This window comes from Artibeus jamaicensis, unplaced genomic scaffold (genome assembly GCF_021234435.1).
Source record: "Artibeus jamaicensis isolate MK-2021 breed Jamaican fruit bat unplaced genomic scaffold, CSHL_Jam_final contig_419, whole genome shotgun sequence".
Classification (NCBI taxonomy): Eukaryota; Metazoa; Chordata; class Mammalia; order Chiroptera; family Phyllostomidae; genus Artibeus; species Artibeus jamaicensis.
In genome coordinates this window covers 966,822-994,036 of record NW_026521824.1, presented here as the reverse complement: position 1 = coordinate 994,036, position 27,215 = coordinate 966,822, and the positions used below count along the sequence as shown (strand labels likewise).

Sequence of the window (27,215 nt, the reverse complement as noted above, 5' to 3'; positions counted from 1 at the left end):
TCGCAGGCTTTCTGGGCTGCGAGTAGTGGTGGGGTTGCTAGGCGCCGTGGGCAGTTTCCGGCTTTGATGGTCTGTGCGGGGCGTGTGTGCGAGAACCCAGCACAGCTGGGTGGGCCGTGCAGGCTACTGTCCCTAGCTAGCAGGATGCGCTTGCGCATTGGGGCGGTGGAAGAAGGGCGGTGGGTGGGTGGGGAAACACGCAAGCGCAGTGGGGTGGGGGGGGCAGCGGAAGCACGTGAACGGAAGGGGGACGCAGGCGCAGTGGGGCTGCGGGCGCGTAGGTCGTTGAGAGTGGGGGACCTGTGATCGTTTGGCGCTCCCTGGCGGAATGGGGCGGTTACGCTGGCCGGCGGTGGCGGTGGTGGCCGTGGGCCTCGTGCTGGCCCTGGAAGCGCTGCCCTCAGCCCTGCGTTGGTGGTGGGCCGGGCGGCGGCGGCGGAGGCCACGGCATGAAGTTCTCTTCTTCCCATCGCAAGTAACCTGCACCGAGGCCCTGCTGCGGGTGGCGGGCCCGGGGCCGTCGGCGCCCCTCGCTGGCTGCGGGTGCGGCCTGCCCCATGGCGAGAGCTCCCTTAGCCGCCTGCTGCGCGCCCTGCTGGCCGCCCGCGTGAGCCTGGAGCTTTGCCTCTTTGCTTTTTCCAGCCCGCAGTTGGGCCGGGCGGTGCAGCTGCTGCACCAGCGCGGAGTGCGCGTCCGTGTTGTCACCGACTGCGACTACATGGCACTCAAAGGCTCGCAGATCGGCCTGCTTCGCAAGGCAGGTAGGCCGGATGCCCAGGCTGGGGGCGCAGGCCGGGAGGAAGACCAGATATCCAGGACCGTAGGCAGAAGGGAGAATGTCGGAAGCAGATATTTGGGGACAGGGGTCTGAGTACAGGTGAGATCCCATTTATTTCCCATGGGGGCTTAGTGAGTTCAGGCAGTTTTATCCCGGAGAAACTCCAGGGCCATCCATAAAGGACTCCTGTCTCCACGCGGTGGGAGCACTTTTGTGCAGGAGGTTGTCATGCCAGATACATGAGTGTAAGCCGGTTGCATGTTCCCAGCCAGTGGAGGAAGGTCTGGGGACTCCCAGAGGCCAGAGGGTGTGCCCACGCACACCCAGAAGTGGACAGAGTCTCTGGGAGTCCACACATTCCCACGACCTTCGTTGGCCTTGGGACCCAATAGGGAATGCCCGTGTCTGGGCAGAGCTGGAGTTGTAGCCCAAAGTGAGGATGGCTTAGCCTGACTGTATTTAGGAGATGAGGGCGAGGCTAAGGGTGAAGCCACGAGTCCCCCTCACCAGCAGATTGTGCTTGCTCATCGGAGCTGGTGCATAAAGACTGCAATGGTCAGGCTTCAGGGTTGAAGGGCTAAAGGAAAAAAAGGCATTTCACCTTAAGTACACTAGTGAATTTCATGCTCAGGGCTTCTGAAATGAATAAAAATAATATTCTAAAAAGTGTAACTAAAATATTCAGTTGATGAACGGTTTGTTTCTGCAGCTGCAAAACACTTGAGAACTATTTCTGGCCAACTGGCCTCTCTTACTGGGGTGGGGGACAGATCAGATCCTGGTCTTACCTGTGAATCCCTTGTCTCACCCTTCTACCTCTGTGTAATGCAGCGTCCTGCAAGCAAGCTCTGGTCCTTGTGTTTTGTATGTTGGCTGCATGTCTCTTGACCTGCATGACATCTTTTCCACCCTTCAATTTTGGTAGCCCAGTGACAGAAAGGCGTGAAGAGCCCTTGAGAACTCTGAAGACTGCCCTCTGGTCCCACGGTGCTCTGAGTCACACAAGCATGGGCATGACCTCCTGTGACCCAGGAGGTAGAGAAGCCTTTCCCGAGTCAGGCTTAGCTTGCCCGCTCTGCCTGGGGCTCTCCAGAGGCGGAAGCACCTTCATCCTCTGGTGCTGGTGGCATCCTGTGTAGGCAGAGTGGAAACTGAGTTCACACAGTGAGGATATTCACTTCCACTCCTCTTGGCAGTCATGAGTTATCCTAAATCTGCTGAGCCTTTTAATGGGAAAGTTAGGCATGGCCTGTTTTATTTAGGTAGTTTTTAGAGTATTGCAAAATGTCAGGTTTGGAAAGAGCCTTAAAGGGCACTGCAAGTAGCTTCCTCTAAAGGCTGATTCCTCTCTGAAGGCGCTCCAGCCATTGTTCCTCCTCCATCTCTTCAACAAGTACATCTGCATGCCAGTGTTTGCCTGGCTTGGTTCCAGGTGCCAGAGTCATGATGGTGAACAGGACCAGGACCCAGTGGGGAATCCTACTGAAGCATGAGTACTTAACAGTAGGAAGAGGGGCCAGGACATGTGAGAAAACAGGGTGTGGAGGAATGATGTGCCAGCGGAGCTCAGCGGTGTTGGAGGCGTCTGAGGGAGCCTCCCAGCTTGAAGAACAGCAAGTACAACTGCTGATTTCATAGTGAGATATCCCCTGCAGCCAAAAGTTGAAATAGTAATGAGGAGAGGCTGGCTTCGGGGACCCTGAATTCTCTCTGGCTTCCTCTCACTGAGGCCTGCTTTCTTTTGTGCTCAGGCCCTCTCCTTACAGGGTCTGGTGCAGCTCCCAGCCTGGGGGTGTTTACTAGGGCATCCAGTCCTGGGCAAAAGTGAGAGGCAAGGAAACCCCAGCCAATGATGTTTGCTCTGATGGCCTCCAGCCAGATGAATAACAGTGATGCTGGTGGGTATGGCCTTCAAAAGTGTGGGGTGGGCTGTTCCCAGAGGAAACTGAGTAATGTTAAGAGAGCAGTGTCTGCATGCCTGCCAGTCCTTGCTGCCCTCAGGACGGTCTCTGGCCTCTCCTGTGCCAGAATGCCCCTTAGCGTCCCCTCCTGTGAGCTGGTTGTGGCTGGTCACTGTCTGGCTCATCCACTACCACCTGCCCAAGTGACAAGCTTCGCCCCTTTCTCACCAATTTGGAGAAAAATAGCAAAGTTAGTAGCTACTATCAAATGTGTCCCCCCCCCCCCCGCCCCCAGGAGGAGCTGAGCCCTGTGAGGGAGGGGCTGTGGAGGCAGTGGTGAGAGCCAACTTGCCCTTTTGCAGGTATTCAGGTGCGACACGATCAGGACCTGGGCTACATGCACCACAAGTTTGCAATCGTGGACAAGAAGGTGCTGATCACCGGCTCCCTCAACTGGACCACACAAGCCATTCAGAACAATAGAGAAAATGTTTTGATTATGGAGGATGAAGACTATGTGAGGCTTTTTCTGGAAGAATTTGAGCATATTTGGGAAGAGTTTAACCCTACGAAGTATACTTTTTTCCCACAAAAGAAGAGAAGTCAGTGAAGCTGTGCTGTCACCTCTGTCTTGAGTTGGAGGGGGGAGAGGTGTTTAATGTCACAGAACTTTTGTTACCACCAGTTAAAACCAGAGCGGACCTACAAGGAACAGGACCCTACTGGCTGGTGTCTGCCCAGAGCTGCTGTGAGCTACATCAGCAGATTCTACATTCTGTTCGAGAGAGACCTCAACACTGTATAAAAGATCGTCAGACTAAATCCTCCTTCATTAAGATACTGAAGTGAACTAAAGAGGGTTTAGTGTTAAAAAGGAAAAGGAAATTTCTTCAGCATCAGGTCAGTTGTTCTGAACTTTGGTTTTTCCTTCCACTCAAAGTAAATGCAGCCACAGCTGCTTGTATGCTTGCAGGTACCTTGCCTGGTGCCTGGGTTGAGAACAGAAGGCTTTCTCTCGTGCAGCCACACAAAAAAGGGATGAGGCCTGTTTCAGGGTCGAACACCTTTCCTGATTCTAGAGAATCTCCCCCTTCTCGGGCCCACTCCATTGGCTCAGCCCTTCGGGTATGTCCAGAATCTCCCCACTTCTCCAACTGAACTGGTCTGGTCCCCACACAGCACAGCTGAACCCTGGGATTGGCTCAAGGTGGCTGACTCAGTCTTTTCATCCCTGCTGTTCACCAGTTCCATGGGGGCTTATTGGCAGGCCCGAGTCAGAAGAGGGAAAGGAGAATTTAGGAAGGAAAACAGGCGACAGAGGAGAAAGCAAGGCTGGGCTGGTGGGAGTGGGAAGCTTCCTTCCAGGCCCCTTGTGGCAGTTGCCACTGCAGCAGGCACGCCGTTCTCTCACCCAGGCTTCTGGGCGTGATTGTGCTTTAAAACAAGCACATGAGACATCGTTCATGCTTGGTAGCTTCTGTTCTCTTTTCATGTGGCTTGGTACATCATCTGTCAGGAAGGTCAGAACCTGCTTTTCTATATGTTATACTTTTACTTTTTAATATTCTCACATTCAATATTTACAATTTAAATCTCACAATTTAATATTCTCACATTTAATAGTTTTGTTGTGTGTTTAGAAGTGGCCCTCACTTTAATTACTGTGGACTTTGCTAAATCGCATCTTTTGGTCAGTGTAATCAACCATGAATTACCCAAAGAGGAGAAACCGGTTTCCTGTTGTACCTTACACATCCACTTTTATTATCAGCCCAGCATTTTACATCTGTAGGTAATTAGAAGAGCAGGTACCTTACATGCATTTGTGAAATACTCCAAATTTTTTGCAGAACGTGTATCTTTAGGTAGCTCAGGTAACATGTGAACAGTTGTTCACCGTCTTGTCATGTTTCTGTGTACACACTGTGCAGCCTGTCCTGAGGTCTGTCCAGTGCTGTGTGGGTCTCCTTCCCGCCACCAGCACACAGCCACCGGGAGAGGCTGTTCAGTGTTGCATGTTTTTCCTTTTTAAAAGTTACCTTTGACTTACAGAGTTGGGCAAGTAAACTCAAAGTTAATTTTTCTTATTTCTTATGATCAGAAATCATAAGAAATGGTTTTACATTAAACATGTTTCTTTTTTTTTTTTTTTTTTTGTTCATTTTAATCTGAGTCTACTCCAGCAAAGTGTATTCTGAAAAAGGGAGACGCTGTAGACCATCTCGTGAGTGATGAACCCTGTGGTTCTGGACTTCCCACACATCTGAATAAATGTTTTTATTCTGGAATGGCAGTACTGTGTGTCCTTGCCTTTTATTCGGTCATTCAAACCGTGGCTGCTCTTTATTAAACTAGTAAAACTTTTGGGGGGAGGAGGCAACATATAGCTACTTAGAAACTGTTGGTGAACATAGGAGTCTCTCAGAAGAGAGTAAACCCTGAGGGTGTTCCTTGGGGATGTCCTGAAGTGTTTGCAAACATACACACTGCTTCTGGTAGAGTTTCCAGCCTCTGCATGACTTGTGAAGGTGGGCACATGTGCAGCCTGCTCCCGCCGATGCCGGGTGTTCTTCCAGAAGCAGGCTGGTGTTCCAGTGCAGAGCACAGCATCAAATGCATATGAGGTGATCTAGCCAAGCTATCTAGACTGCTGTTTTAAGAACCGTGAAATGATGTCATCTCATAGTTTTTAACTTTATATTGTTTATCTTGTTTTCATCGTCTCTGCAGTGATGGGGAGAGTTCTAGATGAATAGTAAATCTTTCTGAAAAGGACTTGCAGTGGAAGAAAACCTCCTTGGAAGGCACAGGGGCTGTGGAAGGACAGGACTGGAATCCACCGTGGAACTAGATGCTGTTTCGTGTCCACTTAGACAAGGTGTTTGCACAACATGGCTGGAGTCCCTGACTGTGGGCTGGCCACACCCTGCTCTGACGGGAAGTGTGATGAGGGGTAGCCGGGCTGGGACCAGAAGCTGACTCTGGCATGTCTGGTCTGTCCAGTGAGCTGGCAGAGTTCACATCAGGTTTCAGGGGCCGTAAAAGCAAATGAACTTAGATAGTTGATCATTAGTTGGTTCGGGAGATACTTGGGGCCCAGCAAGTGGCTTTGCACTGAGCAGCAGTTATTTAGGGGCTAGGCCAGCCCTGGGCAGTCACACTGAAGAGATCCCTGGGACAGTGGGTGTGCCCTGTTTCTGATCTGCAGGTACAGCTGAGTGTGGAGTGGAGCGCATCTTCTGAAGCTACTCTGCTACAAGGTTCAATCTCGGCCACCCTTAGAGAAACTTTTTATTTTATTTTTAATTATATTTTCTTGTTTATGCTATTACAGTTGACGTCCTAGAGAAACTTTAAAAGAAGTGATTTCCCCCTCGGGAAGTTTGGCAGTTACCTCACAGGAGGAGTCAAGGGCATTCGCCCACCGCATAGACTCAGTCAGTGTCCTGGTTTCAGCTGAGGGTTGTCATTTAAACTGGAGCAGTGAGCCAGTTTAACAACAAACCTGATACGCAAAGTGAATCACATTGGCACAATTAAGTTTAAAATCTTTTAAACTTGCAGCTGTTGTGATTGAAAAAACATTGTCATGACAGTAGTACACAGCCTTCACAGTCTGCCAGTGACCATCAGTGACCAGTAGTATTTGAATGAGCAAACACAACTACCATATTTTGCTGTGTATAATGAACACCCACGTTTTTGTGCACATTATACATGGGATTATTATACCCATGGTATGTGCTCCTTATACTTATGTAGAATGTGCATCCTTGAAAAATCTGGGAAAAGAGTGCACAAAAAAGTACATGGCAAAATATGGTTTATTGTATTTTATTTTTAAACATCTTACATTTTTTCCATTACCATTTAGTCCCCTTATTTCTCCCTCTCCGGGCAATCACCACACTATCGTCTGTGGCCATGAGTCCTCTTTCCCTTTTGCTCGGTCCCTCCACCCTCTAATCCACCCACCCACTAGCCGTCATCTGCTCTCCATCTATGAGTCTGTCCTCATTTTTTTTCTTAGTTCGGTTTGTTCATTAGATCCCATATAGGAGTGAAATCATACAGTATTTGTCTTTTTCTGACTGGCTTATTTCACTTAACATAATGAATGTTAACTCCAGGTCCATTCATACTGTCGCAAAGGGTAAAAATTTCTTTTTTTTACAGCCAAATAGAATTCCATTGTTTAAATATAATTGTTTTATCCACTCATCTATTGATGGACACTGGGACTGCTTCCATATCTTGGTGATTGTAAATAACACTGCAGTGAACCCAGGGGTGCTTATGTTCTTTCGAATTAGTGTTTTGGTTTCCTTTGGCTATATTCCCAGAAGTGGGATTGCTGGGTAAAAAGGCAGATGCATTTTTAATATTTTGAGATATCTCCATACTGCTTTCCACATTGGCTGCACCAGTCTGCATTCCTACCAGCAGTGCAAAGGGTTCCCTTTTATTCACATCCTAACCAACACTTGATTTATTGATAGCCATTCTGACAGGTGTGAGATGGTATCTCATTGTGGTTTTTTATTTGCAGTTCTCTGATGAATAGTGATGTTGAGCATCTTTTCATGTGTACTGGCCATCTGTATGTCCTTTTTGGAGAAGTTTGTATTCAGGTCCTTTGTACATTTCTAAAAATACTTCTTTTTAGAGAGAGGGAGGGAAAAAGAAAGGCAAACATCCATGTGTGGTTGCCTCTAGTGTGCCCCCTACTGGGGACCTGGCTTACAACCCGGATAATGTGTCCTGACTGGGAATCAAACTGGCGAGCTTTTGGTTTACGGGCCAGTGCTCAGTCCACTAAACCACACCAACTGGGGTCCTTTGCCCACATTTTAATTTTTTTTGTGTGTGTGTGTTGACTTTTGTAAATACTTTATAAATTTTGTATATTAACCCCTTATCAGAGTATCAGTGAATATGTTCTCCCATTCTGTGGTTTGTCTTTTTATTTTGTAGATGATTTCCTTTGCTGTGCAAAAACTTTTCAGTTTGATGAAATCCTATTTGTTCATTTTTTCTTTTATTTCCCTTGCCTGGGGAGATATATCTGATAAACATTTCTATGAGCAATGTCTGAGATTTTGCTCCCTGTGTTGTCTTTCTAGGATTTTTATGTTTTGGGTCTAACATTTAAGTCGTTGATCCATTTTGAATTTATTCTTATGTGTGGTGTAGGAAGGTGGTCTAGTTTCATCTTTCTGCAGGTTATCTCCAATTTTCCCAATACCATTTATTGAATTTATCTTTAGTCCATTGTATATGCTTACTTCCTCTGTCAAATATTAATTGACTATAAAAATGTGGGTTTACTTCTGGGCTTTCTGTTCTGTTCCATTGATCTTTGTGTTAGTTTTTATGCCAGTGCCGGGCTGTTTTGATTACAGTAGCCTTGTAGTATAGTTTGATATTAGGTAGCATGATTCCTCCAGCTTTGTTCTTTTTTAGGATCACTGTTGCTAAGTAGAGTCTTTTGTAGTTCCATATACATTTTTGAAATGTTCCAGTTCTTTGAGACACATCATTGCAACCTTGATAGGAATTGTGTTGAATCTATAGATTGCTTTGGTAGTGTGGACATGTTAGTAATGCTACTTTGTCCTATCCATGAACATGCTATGTGCTTCCACTTACTTGTATCTTCTTCAGTTTCTTTCTTCAGTGTCTTATAATTTTCCAAGTACAGGACTTTTACATCCTTGGTCAGGTTTATTCTAGGTATTGTATTCTTTTTTGAAGCAATAGTGAATGGAATTGCCTCCTTAATTTTCTTTTCTGTTTGTTATTGGCATATAAAATGCAACTGATTTCTGGATATTTTGTGTCCTGTTAGTTTGCTGAATTCATTTTTCAGTTCTAGTAGTTTTTTGGTGGAATCTTTGGGGTTCTGTATGTACGGTATCATGTCATCTGGTACACTGTACTTTAAAGCACTATATTAGTTCTTTTGAATTGATTTTTAAAGCAGCTGGAGTTCTGGCCAAGATGGAGGCATAGGTAGAAATGCTTCACTTCCTCACAAACCAAAAGAAGGATAACAACCAATTTTAAAACAAAAACAACCAGAACTGCCAGAAAATCAAAGCATGGATATCTGACAACCAAGGAGTTAAACATTCATCCAGACTGGTAGGAGGGGTGGAGATGAGTAGCAGGGCAGAGAGAATGCCTGGCAAGGTGGCAGACTGTGTGGGTGAGGCAGTGGCTGGCTGAATGGGCCATCCCACATTTGCACATGGATAAACTGGGAGGAACAAATGGGGTGCAAGACAGATGACGAAGCCCAGGGTTTCAGCATGGAAAGCTTAAGACTCAAAACCTCTGGCTGTAAAAAATCTGTGGGGATTGCAGTGGCAAGGGAAAACTCCAAGTCTCACAGGAGAGTCTGTTAGAGAGGCTACCATGGGGTCACAGAGTGTACACAAACCCACCCATATGGGAATTAGCACCTGAAAGAGCACAGTTCGCTTGTGGGAAGCGAGGGAAGTGACTGAAAGCAAGGCGAGAGCCAAGCAAGTGGCATTGTTTTCTCTCTGACCCCTCTCCCACATACACAGCAAAGTGGGTTGCCCCACCCTGGTCAGTACCTAAGGCTACCCTCCTTTACAACATAACAGGTGCACCAAGACAAAGAAAGAAAGCCCAAGTGAAAGAACAGATGAAAATTCCAGGAAAAGAACTAAGTGACAGGAGATAGCCAACCTATCAGATCCAGAGTTCAAAACACTGGTAATCAGGATGCTCACAGAAATGATTGAGCTGGGTTGCAAAATTAGGGAAGAAATTAAGGCTATAGAAGGTGAAATGAAGGAAAATATATAGGGAACCAACAGTGAAGGGAACGAAGCCAGGGCTCAAATCAATTTGGAAGAAAAGAAATAAACATTCAACTAGAATAAAATGAAGAAACAAGAATCCAAAAAAAATTAGCAAATTTGGAACCTGTGGGACAACTTTAAACGTTCTAATATCTGAATCATTGGGTGTGCCAGAAGGAGAAAAGAACAAGAGATTTAAAACTTATTTTAAAGAATAATGAAGGAAAACTTCCCCAATCTCACAAAGGAAATAGACTTCCAGGAGTCCAGGAAGCTCAGAGAGTCCCAAAGAAACTAGACCCAAGGAGGAACAGATGAGGGCATATCATGATGAAGTTACCCAAGATTAAAGGTAAGGGCAGAATCTTAAAAGCAGCAAGAGAAGAGACAGTCACCTACAAAGGAGTTCCCATAAGGCTATCAGCTGATTTCTCAAAAGAGACCTTACAGGCAAGAAGGGGCTGGAAAGAAGTATTCCAAGTCATGGAAGGCAAGGACCTATATCCAAGATTGCTCTACCCAGCAAAGCTGTCATTTAGAATGGAAGGGCAGATAAAATGCTTCCCAGATAAAGTCAAGTTTAAGGAGTTTATCATCACCAAGCCCTTATTATGTGAAATGTTAAAGAGACTTACCTAAGAAAAAGATCAACGCTATGAACAGTGAAATGACATCAAACTCAAAACTATCAACAACTGAATCTAAAAAAAAACAAAACAGCAACAGAATCGCAGAAATGGAGATCAGATGGAGGGTTATGAGTGGCGGAGTGGGATGGGGCGAGGGGAAAATGTAGAGAATAAGAAGCATAAATGGCAGGCACAAAATAGGGTGGAGTTAAGTGCATATAGGGAATGGAGAAGCCAAAGAACTTACATGTACAACCCATGGACAGGAAGTAAACGGGGCGGGGAAGGCTGGAGGGTAAGGAGGTGCAGGGCAGAGGAGGATAAAAGAGAGAAAAGCATGGGACAACTGTAATAGCATAATCAATATACTTTAAAAACAACTGATTATTTTAGAAAGAACACTACAACTGATATTCATATGCCATGAAATGCACCTTGTTAAAATATGCAAGTCAGTGGTTTATAGTATATTAACCCAGAAGTTGTGCAACCATCCCCACTGTTTGGTTCTGGAACATTGTGTCACCCCAGAAACTCTCTCCCATTGGTGGGCACTCCCCATACCCTCCAGCCCCAGCCCCTGGCAGCCACTGATCTGCTTCCTGTCCCTATGGATTTACCTGCTGTGGAGATTTCACATAAATCGAATCCAATAATATGAGGCATTCTGTATCTGCCTTCTTTTACTTATCATGTTTTTAAGGGCCATTCATGTTGTAGTATGTGTATTTCACTTCTTTTTAGAGCTGAATGATAATTGTGTGGATGTACTGTTTTGTTTACCTGTTCATCAGTTGGTGGACATACGGTTTCCCCTCTCTTGAATAAATACCTAGCAGTGGAATTGCTGGGTCACATAACCTGTTAAACACTTAAGAAACTTGTGAGACTATTTTCCAGAGTGACTGCACCATTTTATATTCCGATCTGCACTGTGTGAGTGTTCCTTTTTCTTCACATCCTCACCAATAAAAAGTTATCTTTTAAGTTATAGCCAGCCTATGAGGTGGTATCATTGTGGTTTTGACTAGCATTTTCCTAACATCCTTTCATGTACTTACTGGTCATTCATGTATTTTCTTTGGAGAAATGTTTATTCATATCCTTTGCCCATTTTTTTTATTGGGTTGCTTCTTTTAATTGAGGTTTTTTTTTTTTAAGTTTTTATTTATTCATCTTTAGAGGGGAAGGGAAGGAGAGAGGGAGAGAAATATCAATGTATGGTTGCCTCTCGTGCATCCCCTAATAGGAACTGGCCTGCAACCCAGGCATGTGCCCTAACTGGGAATCGAACTGCAATCCTTTGGTTCACAGGCCCGCATTCAATCCACTGAGCTACCAGCCAGGGCTTTTTACTGAATTTTATTGAGAATATACAAGAGGTCCTTGTATATTCTGGACACCAGTCCCTTATCAAAAATGTGATTTGCAAACATTTTTTCCCATTATTTGGGTAGTTTTTTCCACTTTTGATGATATTGTTTGCCATCAAACAATGCCATTATTTTCTTTTTAAATAAGTAGAAAATTACATTATTAATTTTGATATAACTCAATTTATCCACTTTTACTTACGCTACTTGTGCTTTGGAGCCATATCTAAGAAACTGATGTCCAACCCAAGTCACAAAGACTTGCTCCTGTTTTTTCCCTAAGAGCCTTACAGTCTTAGCTCTTATATTTAATAAATTTTGAGTTAATTTTTGTGTATGGTGTGAGGGAGGTGGTCCAACTTGATTCTTTTGCCTGTGGATAGCTACTGTCCTGGTACCCTTGTTGAATATCAATTGATCATGAATGTAAGAGCTTATTTCTGGATCCTTAATTCTGTTCCATTGATCCGTGTCAGTCCATATGCACTGTCATTTTTTTAAAATATGTTATTTATTTTTAGAGAGGGGAGTAAGGAGAAAAACATTGATATGAAACACGGACTGGTTGACTCTTGCATGCATCCCAACTGGGGACTGAACCTGCAACTTGGATGTGTCCCGATTGGGGATTGAACTGGTGACTTTCCCCTTTGTGGATGATGCCCCACAAGCTGAGCTGTGTAGGTCGGGGCCATGTGCATTATCTTGAATATTGAAGCTTTGTAGCAAGTTTTGAAACCCAGCAGCATGAGCCCCTTTTTTCCTTTCCAACATTGTTTTGGCTGTTCTGGGTCCCCTTACATTTCCATATGAATTTTAAGATCAGCTGATCAACTTCTACAAAAGCAGCTGGAATTCTGCTAGGGACTGTGTTGAATCTGTAGACCGCGTTAGTGGGCATTCCCAATCTAACAATAACTTTGTCTTCTAGCTCATGAACATGGGATGCCTTTGCATTTACTTAAATCTTTAATTTCTTTATTGTTTTGTAGTTTTTGGTGTAAAAGTCTTACACTTTTTTTACAAAAATTCTTTTTCGTATCACAAATGGAATTGGTTTCTTAATTTGTTCATTATTAGGGTGTAAAATTTAATTTGTTATTGTGTTGGAAATCCTGCAAACACGAACTTTTAATTTCTTTTTGTGAATTCCTCATATACAAGATCATGTCATTTACACATAGAGGTAGTTTTACTTACTCCTTTTGATATGGATGCCTTTCTGGTTTCCCTGCTGAGACTCTTCAGTACAGTGTGGGAAGGACGCCCTTGTCTTTCACCATTCAGTGTGGTTAGCTGTGGGTCTTTCTTAGATTCCCTTTATCAGATGAGGAAGTCCCCTTCTATTCCTTATTTTTATTGTTTTTTTTAATCATGAAAAGGTGTTGGATTTTCCAGATCCAACTGACTTTTTAAACTACACTTACACAGCTTTAAAAATTTAGTTAAAAGTTATTAGAATACCATATTAAACTAGTTGTATGTTTGACCAGAATAACTTTTTTAATGAGTAGAAAATTACTGAACACCCTTAAACCAGAATAGCACTGAAAATATGTATTCTTTATATGTCTGTACTTAATTTTGTTTTTAAGTTTCACAAATTCCCTAAGTTGATTTCTAATAGGTAGGCAGACATTAATTTTCTTATTTATCTAAATAAAAGTTTGGATTCCCACATTTTCACATTTCATTTCAAAGTTTGTGGCAATATTGAAAAAATTCTCATAAATTTATTTAGTAGGTTACAACTAGAATTTTAAATGAAATAGAATGGAGAGATTTTACACAAGTGTATACTATAGAATACATCCTAGCAAGGGTGCGTTATTTTGTGAAATTCTGGGCTGTGGCTGTGTGTGTGTATGTGTGTATACTGGGTCATTATATAAGATTCATTTTTTAAAAATGAAAAGTAACACTTTACTGCAAATCTATTAATAAAGGGGCAGGTGTGGGATAGTTACAGTTCTTTTCATCAGTACTTCTGTTGTCCTTTAGGACTCCTGAAGGTTTCTATAACTAAGAATCTAATGTACTTTAGATGCTGGATATAAAATTTTTCTTACTATGCATTGCATGTGAACCTGTGAAACTGGATTTTTATGTGAAATCTTATTTTAAAATGCTGACAACTAACCCAAAACTTTAAAAACACTGTAAAAAAAAGCAGATATAAGAGTAAAAACAAAAACCTCATTATAAATCTGTAGGTTGCTGACCAGTTTCTGACTTTTGACTTAAATGCCTATTTTGCATATGTCCCTCCATTAAACAAAACCTCATTCACAGCATGCAAAGGGTGATGCAAAAATAGTTTATTATGATATACTTTATGTAATGTTAGGTAGTATTTACAAAATAGAAATGATCAGCTATATCCATAGAAATCTAGCATGTCACACAAAGGAATAAATATTTTGACAAAGTAATTACTTCAGTTATAGTGAGCAGTTTATTAGAAACTTTATTTTTTAAAAAAGCGTAAAACTAAACCATCACATTCTTGAATTGTCCAAAACAGAGAGCATCTTCACTGACCAGGCTCTTCTCTTCAGGACCCCAGCAGCCGGCAGAGAACGATCCATCCAGTGGAGTCTGCTTCTGGGAGCTGTTTCAGGCCTGAGGCTTCTGGTGGAGCCCAAGTATGCTAAGGAGTCACCTGGGCCCCTTAGGCCTCTGCTTTCTTCTGCAGGTGACATTTAGTTTGGTGAACAGTATCATTTAGCATTAGTACAGAAATTAAACACATTACTTTATCCAAGTTTGTTCTTTGAACAGGCATTATCTGCCTGTTCAACTAATTTTTGAAAAAATTAGTGGCAGAAGTGATTGCTGTGATTTACTCCCAGACTCCTCACGACAGGGAAGTGATCTACATTTTTTCACTGTTTGTATAGCAGCTCTCCCAGCAGGTTGGCATAGTATGTTTTTGTCTTCAGTAGCTGAATTGAGACATTCACCCTGATAGAAAAATCACTGATTATAATTGTTGAGGAACCACTTAGTAAATATTACTTAGGAATACCACATGAATCAATTCTTAACTGGTTTGAATCCTAACAATAAGTGAGTAGATATGTTGTAAATATGAAAGGTAAATCCTAAAATCCATTTTAATTAAAGTTTTGTGATATAAACATAACAGTAATTTAGTGGTCTTCTTAACCTATTCCTAGCTTTCTATAAAACTGAAGTATGTGATATAACTAGTTGTAAAGGGAGAAAGTGCAAAGGGTATGGAAACGTGACGGCAGGCAGGCAGGCTGAGCACACCTGATGGTTTCTTCACCGTGAGCTCCAACTGCACCTGGGAAGGCTCCCTGGCAGTGCTGTGATTCCGATTGCTGCTGAGTTTACCTAAGACTTCTACATCTCCCTCTATTGGACCATCCAATTCTTAAGTATTTTGTGGCCTTTATGCTAATAATACAGCCCCAGGGCTGGGGAAGTCCAGATGCTCAGCTGGACTCTGCATATAGAGCTTCCCAGGCACAGTCCCCTGACACCAAAACTGCCTCCTAACAAGTCTTAGATTACTGTATGGAAGGGTTTGGTAAAGATGTAACCAACAGGTTGTTCTTTTAATTTTCAGCTAGGATTTTTTTCCCCCTGCCAGGATTTTAAATAGCTCTACCAATAACAAGTATTAGTTTTTTCAACAAAAAACAGTGTTTTGGTATGGGGTCATCGTTATTGTATATACAATATACAGTCTTTAAAACCACCTGTTCAATGACCAAAGCTTTTAGAAAGTCATTAAAAGCATTTCCTTATAATGTTGAGTGGGGTTCAATGTTGTACCCAAAGCTGTTCTCCCTACCTTAAAAAGCGATTATCTGTATACAACTTAAAAAAACATTTTGTCACAAAAATCCTATAGTAACTTCTGAGTAATATTTACAATGCTTAGTCTGAATAATATACATACAAGTTACTTAGAAGAAAAAAAACAGCTTCTTTTAAATACAGAGAAATTGGAAGCACTCTGAGCACTGTAGCTGAAGTTGTCACACAGTCCTGTGTGCACACCTAGAGGAAAGGGACCCAAGGTGTGTTATGCCATCCCTGGGAGCGGTCTAGTGTGGAGCTATTACTCCTGCTCTGTGAGTCTGGCTGAAAGACTTCGGAAAACGTAGGCCTCTGCCCATTACAGAGAAACATCAAGACTTGAAACTTAAACTGTGCTCAAAAGGGCCAAGGAGTGAGGCCAGGTCTTTTCCAGTAGACAAAACGAGAGAAACTGACAATGTGCACCATCATACAGGTTTATGTTGTCTTCCTATGAAAGAACCTAAGAAAAGAGGTTTTACTAGACCTCACTTAAGGTTGATCCTTATTTCAGTTTTCAACTGTGGAAAGTGTGAACTTGCCAAAGGTGTTTGTACATGTGTAAGAACATGCAAGATTGTACACAGTGCACCAGCCTGTCCCCACTCTCCTATCTCCTGAGGGCAGTCTGAGGACTGATAGCACGTGGCCTGTTGTGGAAGAAGAAATTGTCCCACACTGCCCTGCTGTGTGGTGAAGGACTTGACCTTTAGACCAAGTCCTTCAGGTGTCAGGTGAATAAAAAGACCTTTTCTAGAATTAGAAGTCTGATATCTGGCTGAGCACAGGCGTTTTAGGGATTTGGTGGCATGGAAAAGCCAGAGGAGAGGCGTCTGCATACTGGTTGACTTGGAAGCATGACCTTTGTGGAAAGTCCCCTGGTGGCTCCTCAGTCCGCACTGACTGAGAAAGGGACCCTCAGTCCCTTTCTGACTGGTCAGTCCAGTAACTAACTCTTCTCTCAAGAATGACAAGGGAGAAGAGCCTATGATGAATGACAGAAAAAATGGGGTGCAAATACCTTCATAATAAGGACCTTTAGAATAAAGTTTTCAGCAGCATTCCTCCCAAGTCCTTTCATAAAGGTCCAGTGGACACTACTGGACCAGGGCACCGAGGACTGTTCACTAATCTCAACTGAGTGGAGAAAATGTTAGGGCAACAGTTAAAATTTATTTATAAAGCAAATTCCTATTTAACATAAAACACTGTAGTAACTTGGTTGTCCAGGATTTTCAGGGTATGAGATATTCCACTGATTTTTCCAGAGAAGTGAAACTTTCAATTAATGTGCCAATTTTTTTCCTCTAGCATTAAATTCCTTTGAAGTACAATACTGTGTACTTCCCTGTCCTTTGTAAAACTTTGGAAATACTTAAAATCCCACCCCTCCCCTTTTGGTGATAAAGGGAGTGACTGAATCCTTTTTGAAATTGTGTTAAATGTTAACACAAATTCAATGTTGCAAATGAGACTGTTAAATTTCAACCTTCCTTAGGACAATAATGTATAAACTTTTATTTCATGAAAAATAAATGTTGATGGGTTATATTTTCTTCACTCTAACTGAAAACAGCTTTAAATCCCTAAAGAACTGTCTGAGACCTAGATACGTCAGTGAGTGAGTGGCCGAGTGTGGTCAGCCATGAAGACACCTCGCAGGCATCAGGGAGTGGGGAGCAGGAAAGGCTCCCCACTGCCCCTCCCTCCGAAATGAGGCCACAGGGCACACCCTTGTCATTTCAGAGCTGGAGAAAAGAGGTCACAGGGCTGTCGCTCAGCCTCCAGGCCCTGCAGGATTCGGGCAGGCACTGTGCCACACCACACGCCCCCAACCCAAGTGTAGAAACAGAATTGCTGAAGGGAACCCTAGGCAACAGTGATAAAAGGACAGTGTCCCACCTCCCTCTGTGGTGAAACAAATGGTATAAATGCATCTCCATCAAAAATGCTTTTTGGGCTGTCTGCTTTGTTTCCTGGCCTTTTGGTCAGAATTCCTTTCAGGCAGATTCCAAGAGCCACAACTGCCTTAAAAATTGCCGTTTTCTCTCTTCAAAAGTGTGGCCCATGGGAGGCCACAGTGTTGGGTGCGAAGTGTTGGGTCAGTGAGCAAGTGACTGGATCTGGACGCTGCAGGACTTGTAGGGAGCGGCCTCTGATCTTAGCTCCTCTCAAACCCACACATTCCCACCACAGCCTCCAGCAGCACCCCCCAGGACAGCCAGCACTTCCTCCCACAAATTCAGACTCATCGTGACACCTTATTGCACAAACTTCAACTTCTAGTGGCCAAGTGCTCTGCCTGCCACCTCACCCCGCCCACTGTCGCACCTCTGCCAGGGAGGCTGCTGATGGCCACAGTCCTCTGGAAATAACCACCTTCATATCTGCTCAAGTACTGGCATCACGAGTGGTAAAAGAATTAGAAAGTGCGTGTGCATGCTGTGATTGGTGTGTATGTTCACAAAATTGTCAAGGGAAGTTTTGCCATTATGATTGCCACAGTTTATGTGCAGGTGCTAGCAGACTGTAAATGAAGCAAACATTTACAGGAAAGTAGTTACAACTGTGAAGAGTTTTGCCTGTTAACATTTGGCTCCTGGGGAGGGGGTGGGATGCACCCACTGCTTGGCTCCTACTGGGAGCAGCCAAGCATGGAGCACTGGGACTCATCGTCCCCTATGCTCCCCTGGCCACAGCCCCAGCGGCAGCTCAGGCCTGACCTGAGGACCTTTCTGTAACAATACAGAAACCAGCCTGACCTCCACACTGTTACTCCTTCTCTCCTCAGTGGTTTAGGTGGCTAAATTCTTCCCTGGGGTTTAGTGGGTTCATGGAACACAGAGGACACTGTACAGTGGGGACTGTGGCAGTACCATGGTGGGACATGCAGGCCAGAAGTGAAGGCCCTCTTTGTTCTGTCCTGTGTGCTCATTCTAGTTGGAGACCAGGACTGAGCACTGGGACACCCAGCCCTGGCTTGGAGCCTGACAGTTGTCATCAACATGTAATGGCACTCAGCCACGCCAAGGGAGGGCTGCGCACTGTATGGGAGGCTGCAGCATAACCAGCCTTTTCTTAGAGGAGTCAGAGTGCCCCCATTTCTCAGCCACCTTAGCACTCGCAGTCCATTTCCTGGTAACCCCCAGACTGAACCAGCCCCTGGCAAATGAGTCCTGTTGTTCTAGAGTGAGTGGGAGAGTCCTTTATAGAGGCTGCCATGACAGGAGGTCTCCCTCAGTCTCCCTTTGACCCCCAAATGCTGTACCTAACACATTTGTTCCCCAGGATTCCTGAGATCTCATGTCAAAGGAAAAGTCAGTAAAATGAATGCTCTTTTACCTATTCAACTGCAGATTTCAAACCTTCACAACAGAAGGCAGATGGAGCTTGACTCCATGCAGGACCTGCCTTGGAAACCTCAGGGAGGGATAGAGCGAAGGGGTCACCTGGAGAGAAGAGTCCTTGAGGCTGCAGGGCACTCACAAAGGACACCGGCTTGATAAGGCAAGTTCTCGGAAGGAGCGACATAAAACCGTAGTGCCCAGACAGCCACACGGAGGACAAGGTGGATAGGCCTGTCCCTCAGATCTGCTGAGTGTCACCACACTCTGCCCCAGAGGATACCTGCTGAAGAGAGTAGGACTGCAGGTCCCAAATACTCCTTCTGTTCACTCCCATTCTGAGCATGACACAGAAAGGTCACCGCCCTTTAAAAATGCTGCCAATCTACATGTCAGGGGGTATCTGGTAAGTAGAATTTAAAAAACAGAGCTGATCTTTTAAAAACATAGAACAGCCCTCACTGGGAGGGGCTTAGTTGGCTGGAGCATCATCCTGGTACACCAAGGTTGCAAGTTTGATCACTGGTCAGGGCACATATGGGATATAACCTATCAAATGTTTCTTTTCTCCCCCCAACCCTGCCTCTTCCTCTCTAAAAAAACAGTAGATGTCCTCAGGTGAGGATTAAAGGGTAAAAAGAAGTAAAAAACAAACAAAGAAAAAAAAAACCACCATGGAAGAAGGAAAGCATTACGCCAAAGAGTTACAGGTGTGAACAGGGACGGCTGAGGCCAGCATGCAGCTCCTCAGCCACTGCAGTGAGCAGACAGCACCAAGCAAGTGCCTTTTGTCTGGCCTTTCTGGGGCTCTTCCCAAATGACCTTGTTTTCAAATCTAGAAACTGAGCAAGACACCTCTACATTTTTACTCCCCAAGTATCTGTGTACCTACAGACTATCAAACTCACGCAAGCATTACAACAGAGCAGACACATGCTCTTGGCAGTACAATCAACAGACCAACAGATACAGGACAGCTGGAGGGAGTTCCCCCAGACATTCTGCTCTCAGCCTGCCCCTTGCTGCTAAGGCAGCAGAGCTGGCTCCCCTTGGTTTTGTTATACTTCTTATCTCAGGATGAACAGTTTCCATGGGCCTATGAGAAAAACTCCAATTTAAGTCTTTACAAGAAGTGTTGTAGAGTGTTTTGTGGCAGTTATAAAGGTCTTATTCAAACTGTTAAAAAATCAGAATTATAATAGGTTTACTTTAGGTTCTCTAAATGCTAAAAGAGAACTCTTCAGGTCTCAGATTGGAGTTAAGAACAAAAAATAATGGGCCATTCTCATCTGATTGACATCCTCTGCATTTTCTCCTTGACTTAACATAGGGGTCTTTGCCTAACCTTTTCAAAAGTAACATGAGGTTTATTTACAGAGAGGTTACAGAGATAAATCACCTGTCCTCACAAACGACATACCTGGGGGGAATTCATCATCATTAGCAATTACAGTCCGAAACCCCATGCCACAGGTCAACAGGCCAGGCAGGTGCGGAAAGACCAGACTGGCGACCACAGAAAGGACTGAGCAGAGGAAGGAATGAGAGGGCTGGGGTTTTGTGCAAGATTTAATAAAAAAAACAAAAATAGGAAAGGCTGTTTTCAACATTTTCAAGGTTGTGAAAAGTTTACCACAATTATCTGGGGTGTGGTTCTAAGCTGCATTAGTGGAACAAATATAAAATGCTGACCTTCCCTCAAGCTAACTGGTGGCATACACCATGCCCTTCGCCCTGCTCCCCCAGCTCCTCCCATAGCTAGCAAGTTGTCAGTGTTGTAATCTAGGTAAAACCACATCCCAATGGCTTGTTCTCTCTCCAAGGGACTCAGTATGCAGCAGAGCTACAGGCCCCTGGGCCTGATTCTCTCTCTCTGTCCCTCTCCCCAGTGCTCTTGATGAGACAGAGCCAGCTTTTCAATAGGCTGCTGGGCCTTAATATTGACAGTGAGTGAGGCGGACGACAGCAGGGACTCCCAGCACAGACCCAGCTAGAGCAGATGGCCCTTGCAGCCCCCACTGCCTGGCTTGTTTTAGAAGAACCAAGGAGTAACAGCTCAGACAGAGCCAAGAGGAAGCTGGAATCAGCACAGCAGGGAATGGTGTGAACAACCCATAAACTAGTCTCTCATGCATCCATACCCACAGTTAATAATGACAATAACAATAATAATAAAAATAAAGGTACAGACAAAAAGTAGCATTTGGGTTGTGCTGCCACAAGCTGGGAAGGGTGTGTGTTCAATCGGAATGGGACAGTCAGTCTTTCTTCAAGTCCCTGGATTCAAAGAGCTTCAAGCGTTCTTGCACCGTCAAGCCTTCCTTTAGACTCTGGGGAAGAAAGCGGGAGAAAACCAGTTTACCAACAGGCCTATTGCTGGGGTGCAGGCTGCAAGCAGAGGGGTGTAGGGTGGGGGTGGGAAGAGCTTCTCAGAGATTAGTGGGGCATGCTAAGGAGAGAGTGGTCTCCTGTGAAATGGTGTTATCTGTATGAAAAAGGGGGAAAAAAATCAGAGAAAGAAGACCACTGAGTATAAGAAGCTGAATTCCGAGCTTAGGGCTCTTTAGGCAAGCAGCTATTGGGCCGATTCAGCCAGGAAAAGAAGATTGTGCCAAGAACTAGAGAAGCAACCATCCATGTCCTCCTGTGTGTGGGCCACGCCACATCTGCTTCCCAGGCAACCATCATTACCCAGAGGCCTAGTGCCAGGAGGACTAGGGCCCCTGGGGCACTGCTGCCAGAGTGCAGGCCAGGGACCCACCTACATTCTCCCTGGCAGCACTTGCTCTCAGACTCACCCCTTACCCCTGTCCCCAGTATGAAAAAGCCTACTGAATTTACTGTTATGGGGACTTGGGAATATGTTGACATATCTACTAAGATTTTCAAAATGTAAAACTGATATACTATTCTTAAGGGACTCTGGGAAAGTTTAAATCTGTGTGTCCCACTATGAGTGATACTTTTGCTCTTGGAGTCTCCCCAAAGGTTTAATTTCCAGACGAGAAAGGTGCATCACTTTAGAGCATGACTGGGATGGTGGAATCTCAGCACCGGCTGGGACAGGCCTGGCTTCCTGGTTGCCATCTAAATCTTTCTGCAAATCTCAACACTGGATTCTAAGAGGCCAGTTCCTCCAGCTTCTGTGTGCCAGAGCTGATAAAGAGAGCTTGACAAGACACATGCAGCTCAAGGCTGGCCCCAGTGCAGGGCACAGATGACACCAGTTTCAGCTACATATCAGAGCTGTTGGCCCTGCAGGCCTGGACAGCCCAGCCTGTGGCTTCAGAGTGGGCCCTGTGAGGGAATCTGTGCGACTGAGCTTCCTCCGAAGTCTGAGGGAAGTGGGCTTGGCCCTAGTGTCGCCATCCTCACCAAGAATGGCTCTACTTGCTTTTTACACTGTGGAATTGTGTAAATGATACATGAAATGATTTTTAAAAAGGGGGGGAGGTGTCCAACAGCTAGTCTTTTCTAACTCACTGGTCCAGATGGACCTTCACATTAGGGTCACTTCTGAAGCTTGCCATTGAGTAGGTAAGAGAATAGAAAGAGATCCACATCCCATTCCAAACCAGAACTTCCCTTAAAGCACTCAAGGCCTAAAATCCTTTTAAGTCTCTTTCCCTTAGCGCTTCAGGTCAAGAGGTGCTGTCCACACAGCAGCCTGTTTCATCCAGGTGCTGGGCATAGGTGGGGTCACCCTGCAGAAGGCCACCTGGTTCTGTGCCATGATGCTCTGTTCTGGTTGGGGACACGCCCTTGAGATAGCAGTGAGCCATCACTCCTAAGATCTGAGGGATGGTGAGTATCCCGCCTCTGCCCACTGTCAGACACCCTCGAGTGACAGTCCCTGCAGTGCTCAGGGACAGGAAGCTGGGAAGCAAGGCATGGTGAGGGGCAGTCCAGGCTATGATAGGTCCAAGGCTTCACGCTCAGTGCCATGTACTGCCGCACACTCCAGCTGTTAAATCCCCTCCCCTGCTCCCCATGCACTTAGAAAAGGGCTCTCAGGGTGTAGCCAGCTCCCTTGGGGCTCATCCCTTCCATAGGGCTGGTCTGTCTGATGAATACTCCATGAGGACCCCAGGAAAACGTGCTTTCTGGATGCAATCCCAGAAAAGCTGCACTGTTTTTAAGCAATAAGCTTGCTTTGACTTTACGGTGCTGAGACTTTCTATATTTTTACGTGAGGCATGACGTTGAAACAGCATAAATGAAAGATGTAAGTCCATACATGTTAGATCTCACCTCAAAAAGCACCAGTGACAGATTCGTTTCTACACGACTTCATCCTCATCCTCCCATGGGGGGGTGGGGAGTGTCTCCAAATACAGTCACGGAAAAGAACAGCACAAACCCTCATTGGAGTGCCTACTGACCTACCTGGCATCACCAAAGGTGTCTATGAGGCCATTTGCAAGGCCCCCACCTTTCTACCTGGGCCAGCAGGACTGCCCTGCACAGCAAGGCCTTCCTTCTCACACTGTCAAGTCACGGCCAGGGTAGCCGTGGGTCTTCTCATGGTCAAGCCACATACGAACTCATACCCTCCTTTGAGAGGCCCTCCCTGGGTGTGCCTAACAGTTTTCTTTCTACCTTGTTCTAGCTGGTCCTGGCCAGTGTACCAGGTTCTTCCAGTGTACTCTGCTGCAAAGGCCTTTTCAGTGACTTTCTGGCCTTTCATCCAGACCCCCCGGACCACCCCCACCCCCTGCCCATCCTGACAAGGTCAGCACTGCAGCAAGGCTTCCCTAGAAAGGTCCTAGCAGAAGCTTTGTCACTTTTTACAGGTACAGGGGAACTTAGAGCAGCTGCAGTTAAGCCTCAAAAGAGTAGAATCTTCAAGATGACCATAAACCAAATAGCAATTTTTCCTTTTGCTAAACAGTGTTTTTCATGTCTAAAGAAAAAAAGTCGAAACTAAGTTTTCAATGAAGTCTAAACAATATTTGGTCACAAGTGACTTATGACTGCAGAAGAATAAATAAAATATCAACAAAATAAAGCTCTTCCTAAACAGCCAAACCTTCACCCTAGAGGATAATGGGGCTTGTCCCGACTGAGGATGAGCTGTGGGTAACTGAGGAAGAGCCTGTGCTGTCTGGCCCCGAGGTGGTGTCGGTGTCCCTGTGGCAGAAGCCTGGACCGTGTGTTTTCCCTGCTGCCCTTAGCCCCTCAGCAGGGAGTGAGTGAGGTCAGAAACAGCTAGGCCAGTAAGCACAGTCTACAGTGAGGGACCATGCGACCTGATGCCCGGCCCTCCTGTGGAGACCAGGTCCAGGCTCAGTGCCATCGTCCTCCTGGTCATTTTCAAACAGACGGATGTCTCAGTCAGCTGTTCAGTGTCCTCACCGCCTTTCTTTATAGCACTGCCTTTAATGGCACCCAGTGAAATACTTTTGCTTTGTTCAAAAGGTCCTGGTGAAGCACCCAATCATGTGTGGTCATCTTGCTCTGCTGAGTCTTCCTAAGCCATGCCCGTGAGGGATCAGCTCCCTGCATACCCCAGCTTGGCCCTGCCTCAGCAGCAGACTGGGTGAGGGTTCTGCAGCACTGGGGGATTCTGCTTGTCAGTGGCTGATGGTGGGTCAAGCCTGCCTCTTGACAGAAGGCAAGAGGGGTTTACCCCAGAGAAAGTGGAGTGCACACAGCATGCTGACCTGGGCCTGAGCCCACCCACGAAGCTTGACCACCAAACTGGAGGGGAAGCTCCTCTCCGCCAGGGGTCAAGTCTGTTACAAGGTTATAGTGCCAGTTAACTCTCCAGAACAGGTTAAAGTAATTTCACTTGGATTGTGTATGTGCTTGCTGGAGCATCATGAATTAAACAAAGACAATAAAACAAGGAGCTTGCTATGGAGGTGTGAGCAGTGCATGCAGGTAGCGCCCTCTGGAGGGCAGCAGGTGGGTTGCTGGTAAGAGGTGGTTTACCTACATGACAAGGGACCTGGAAGCGGGCTCGTTTCAGTTATCCCATGAGACCTGCTCAATTACGGACTGTCAGAGGAAAGAGCAAAAAATAAGACACATACAATAAATCCTAAAAGCAACAAGCTCATCATTCTCCACCCCCCGCCCGTCCTTCTCTTGTGGAGGCGGCAGTGGGGCAGGGACTGATTGATCACTGGAGATTTGCTACTAGAAGGTTAGGGGGAAGGGGTCAGGCAGCTTCCTTTCCCAAAAGCAGGTAGAATCAGTATTCAACTAGGGGAGTGCAAGGTAGAATTCACTCCATGCCCTGCTCCTCACAGGCCTGGCCCTCCCACTGTGCCTGTAGGAGCTGGTTCCACTGCTGAATGAGGGAGATAAGAAGCTTGAAGTCACCAGAGCTGGCGCCAAAGGGTGAGCATGTGGGGGAGAGTTCTAGGCCCTGGCGACCTTCCCCTGCTGCCTGTCCTGGGCGCTGACTTGTGTTCCTCTACCAGACCTCTGCCAACCTCTGCGAGCCCCACATACCCAACCCTGGATCCTAGACTCACCTTGGATCTGATGTTCCTGAGTTGCCGACTCACACAGGATCTGTCCTTTTTTAGGAAGTCAGGGTTGCTTTTAGATTTCATTATATCTGAAGAAACAAACAAACCTATTACTTTGTTTTTCAAAGTCCTCTGGAACCCTAGTAAATCTTTAAAAATTTCACAAGCTGATTTTAGTGCCATAAACGACATTTCCTTTAAAAATGTTAAGAGTAATCAAAGCCAATAACCATAAAACATACTAGATCTTTTCCAGAACAATTCGAAGCACAACTGGAGGACATCTGTGTGTAGGGCACTTGGTCAGCACCCCACCACGGGTCTGACTGTAGGTGAAGCTGTGCTCTCTGTGGGGACCACTTGGGACCGCTCCCTCTAGAGCTACGCCTTACCAGTTGAGCGGAACAACTGTCCCTGTGATTCATTTGCCCACCTTCCTTCTGAGAATCCAGGACTGTTGTAACACAAAAGAGTCAGACCAACTCCTTCTCATAACACACCCCACACTGAGGCAGCCATTAACAGCATGTGTATTGTCCTTTAAACTTCTGGAAAGTGACTGCTTAAACGAACATACCCTGGGCCATCATGTGTCCTGGGTGTGTGGTTTAAAAAAACAATACACTTATTGATCTTTATTCATGTCAAAATGAAAATATCTAATCTTTTAAGAAAAAAACTTATTTTGCTGGGTCCTTTGTTGTCTCTTGTGATAGCCTTTGTTTTTGAAATCTATTTTGTCTGGTATAGGTAATGCTACCACAATATTTTTTTGTTGTTTCCATTTTCATGAGATATCTTTTCCACCCCCTTACTTTCAGTTTGGATCTTAAGTGACTCTCTTATAGGCAGCATATGTAAGGGTCTTGAATTCACATCAATTCAGCCATTGTATGTTTTTTGATTGGAGCATTCAATTTGCATTTAAAGTATTAATAAGTAAGTATTTATTGGCATTTAACTATTCATATTTTTTATCTTTTCTTCTTAAAGAAAACCCTTTAACATTTCTTATAATACTGGTTTGGTGGTGATGAACTTTTTTGGCTTCTTCTTGCCTCGGAAGCGCTTTACTTGTTCTGCAATTCTAGATGACAGCTTTGCTGGGTAATCCTGTTTGTAGGTCCTTGCTTTTCATCCCTCTGAATATTTCTTGCCAGTCCCTTCTGGCCTACAAAGTTTCTGTTGTACTTCTTAATCCCTTGGGCACTTTCTTATAGGTAACTAACTGCATTTCTTTTGCTGTTTTTAAGATTCTCTTTGTCTTCAACCTTTTGCATTTTAATTATGATGTGTCTTGGTGTGGGCCTTTTGGGTTCATCTTGTTTGGTGCTTTCTGGACTTGTATTTCTAGTTCCTTCGCCAGGTTAGGGAAGCTTTCTGTCATATTTTCAAATAGCTTTTCAATCTTTTGTTTTATCTCTTCTCCTTCCAGCATCCCTATGATGCGAATGTCGGACACTTGAAGTTGTCCCAGAGGCTCCTTACAGTATCCTCAATTTTTGCATTCCTGTTTCTTTCTGCTGTTCTGATTGGGTGTTTCCTGTCTTGTTATCTTCCAAATTGCTAATTTGATTCTCTGCTTCATCTTCTCTACTGTTGATTCTCTATAATGTATTCTTCATTTTGGTTACTGTATTATTCACTTCTCACTGGTTCATGTTTCTATCTCTATTTTTATATTCCCCATGTCTCTTCTGAAATGCTAAGTTCATCTACTGTTCCTCTAAGTTCACTGAGCAACTTTATTACCAGTGTTTTAAACTCTGTATCTAGTAGATTGCTTGTCTCCTTTTCATTTAGTTCTTTTTCTGGAGTTTTTTTCCTGTCTTTTCATTTGGGCCATGTTTTGCTGTCTTCTTATTTTGGCAGTTTCTATGTGCTAGGTAGAGTTGCTACATCTCCCAATCTTAAGAGAGTGGCCTTGTATAGTAGGTGTCCTATATCGCCCTGTGGTATAGTCTCCCTTGTCACAGAAGCCTGGCATTCCAGATATACCCTGAGACCAACTGGAAGGGAGTCCTGGCCAGGAGCACAGCAGAGGAGC

At 44.8% G+C, this 27,215-nt stretch overlaps 2 protein-coding genes across 8 annotated transcripts in view; one reads left to right on the top strand and one right to left on the bottom strand.

Annotated features, from left to right (window-relative positions):
* Nucleotides 1-272: 272 nt before the first annotated feature.
* On the top strand, nt 273-4,972 carry PLD6 (phospholipase D family member 6). Its single transcript, XM_037163242.2, has 2 exons — nt 273-761; nt 3,042-4,972. Exons 1-2 carry the CDS (start codon nt 329-331, stop codon nt 3,287-3,289), a joined length of 681 nt encoding a protein of 226 aa, XP_037019137.2. The 5' UTR covers nt 273-328; the 3' UTR covers nt 3,290-4,972.
* An 8,978-nt stretch (nt 4,973-13,950) lies between these two features.
* MPRIP (myosin phosphatase Rho interacting protein) overlaps nt 13,951-27,215 on the bottom strand; it is a 161,085-nt gene continuing 147,820 nt past the window's right edge. For 5 of the 7 annotated variants that reach the window (XM_037163186.2, XM_037163192.2, XM_037163193.2 and 2 more), the window contains 2 exons: nt 25,172-25,257; nt 13,951-21,019 (listed from right to left, as the gene is read on the bottom strand). In XM_037163186.2, the coding sequence (XP_037019081.2) occupies nt 20,948-21,019; nt 25,172-25,257 (158 nt within the window). In that variant the 3' untranslated portion in view covers nt 13,951-20,947. Of the gene's footprint in view, nt 21,020-24,627; nt 24,690-25,171; nt 25,258-27,215 lie in introns of all 7 variants that reach the window. The other 2 variants (XM_037163187.2, XM_037163194.2) reach the window with 1 other exon arrangement.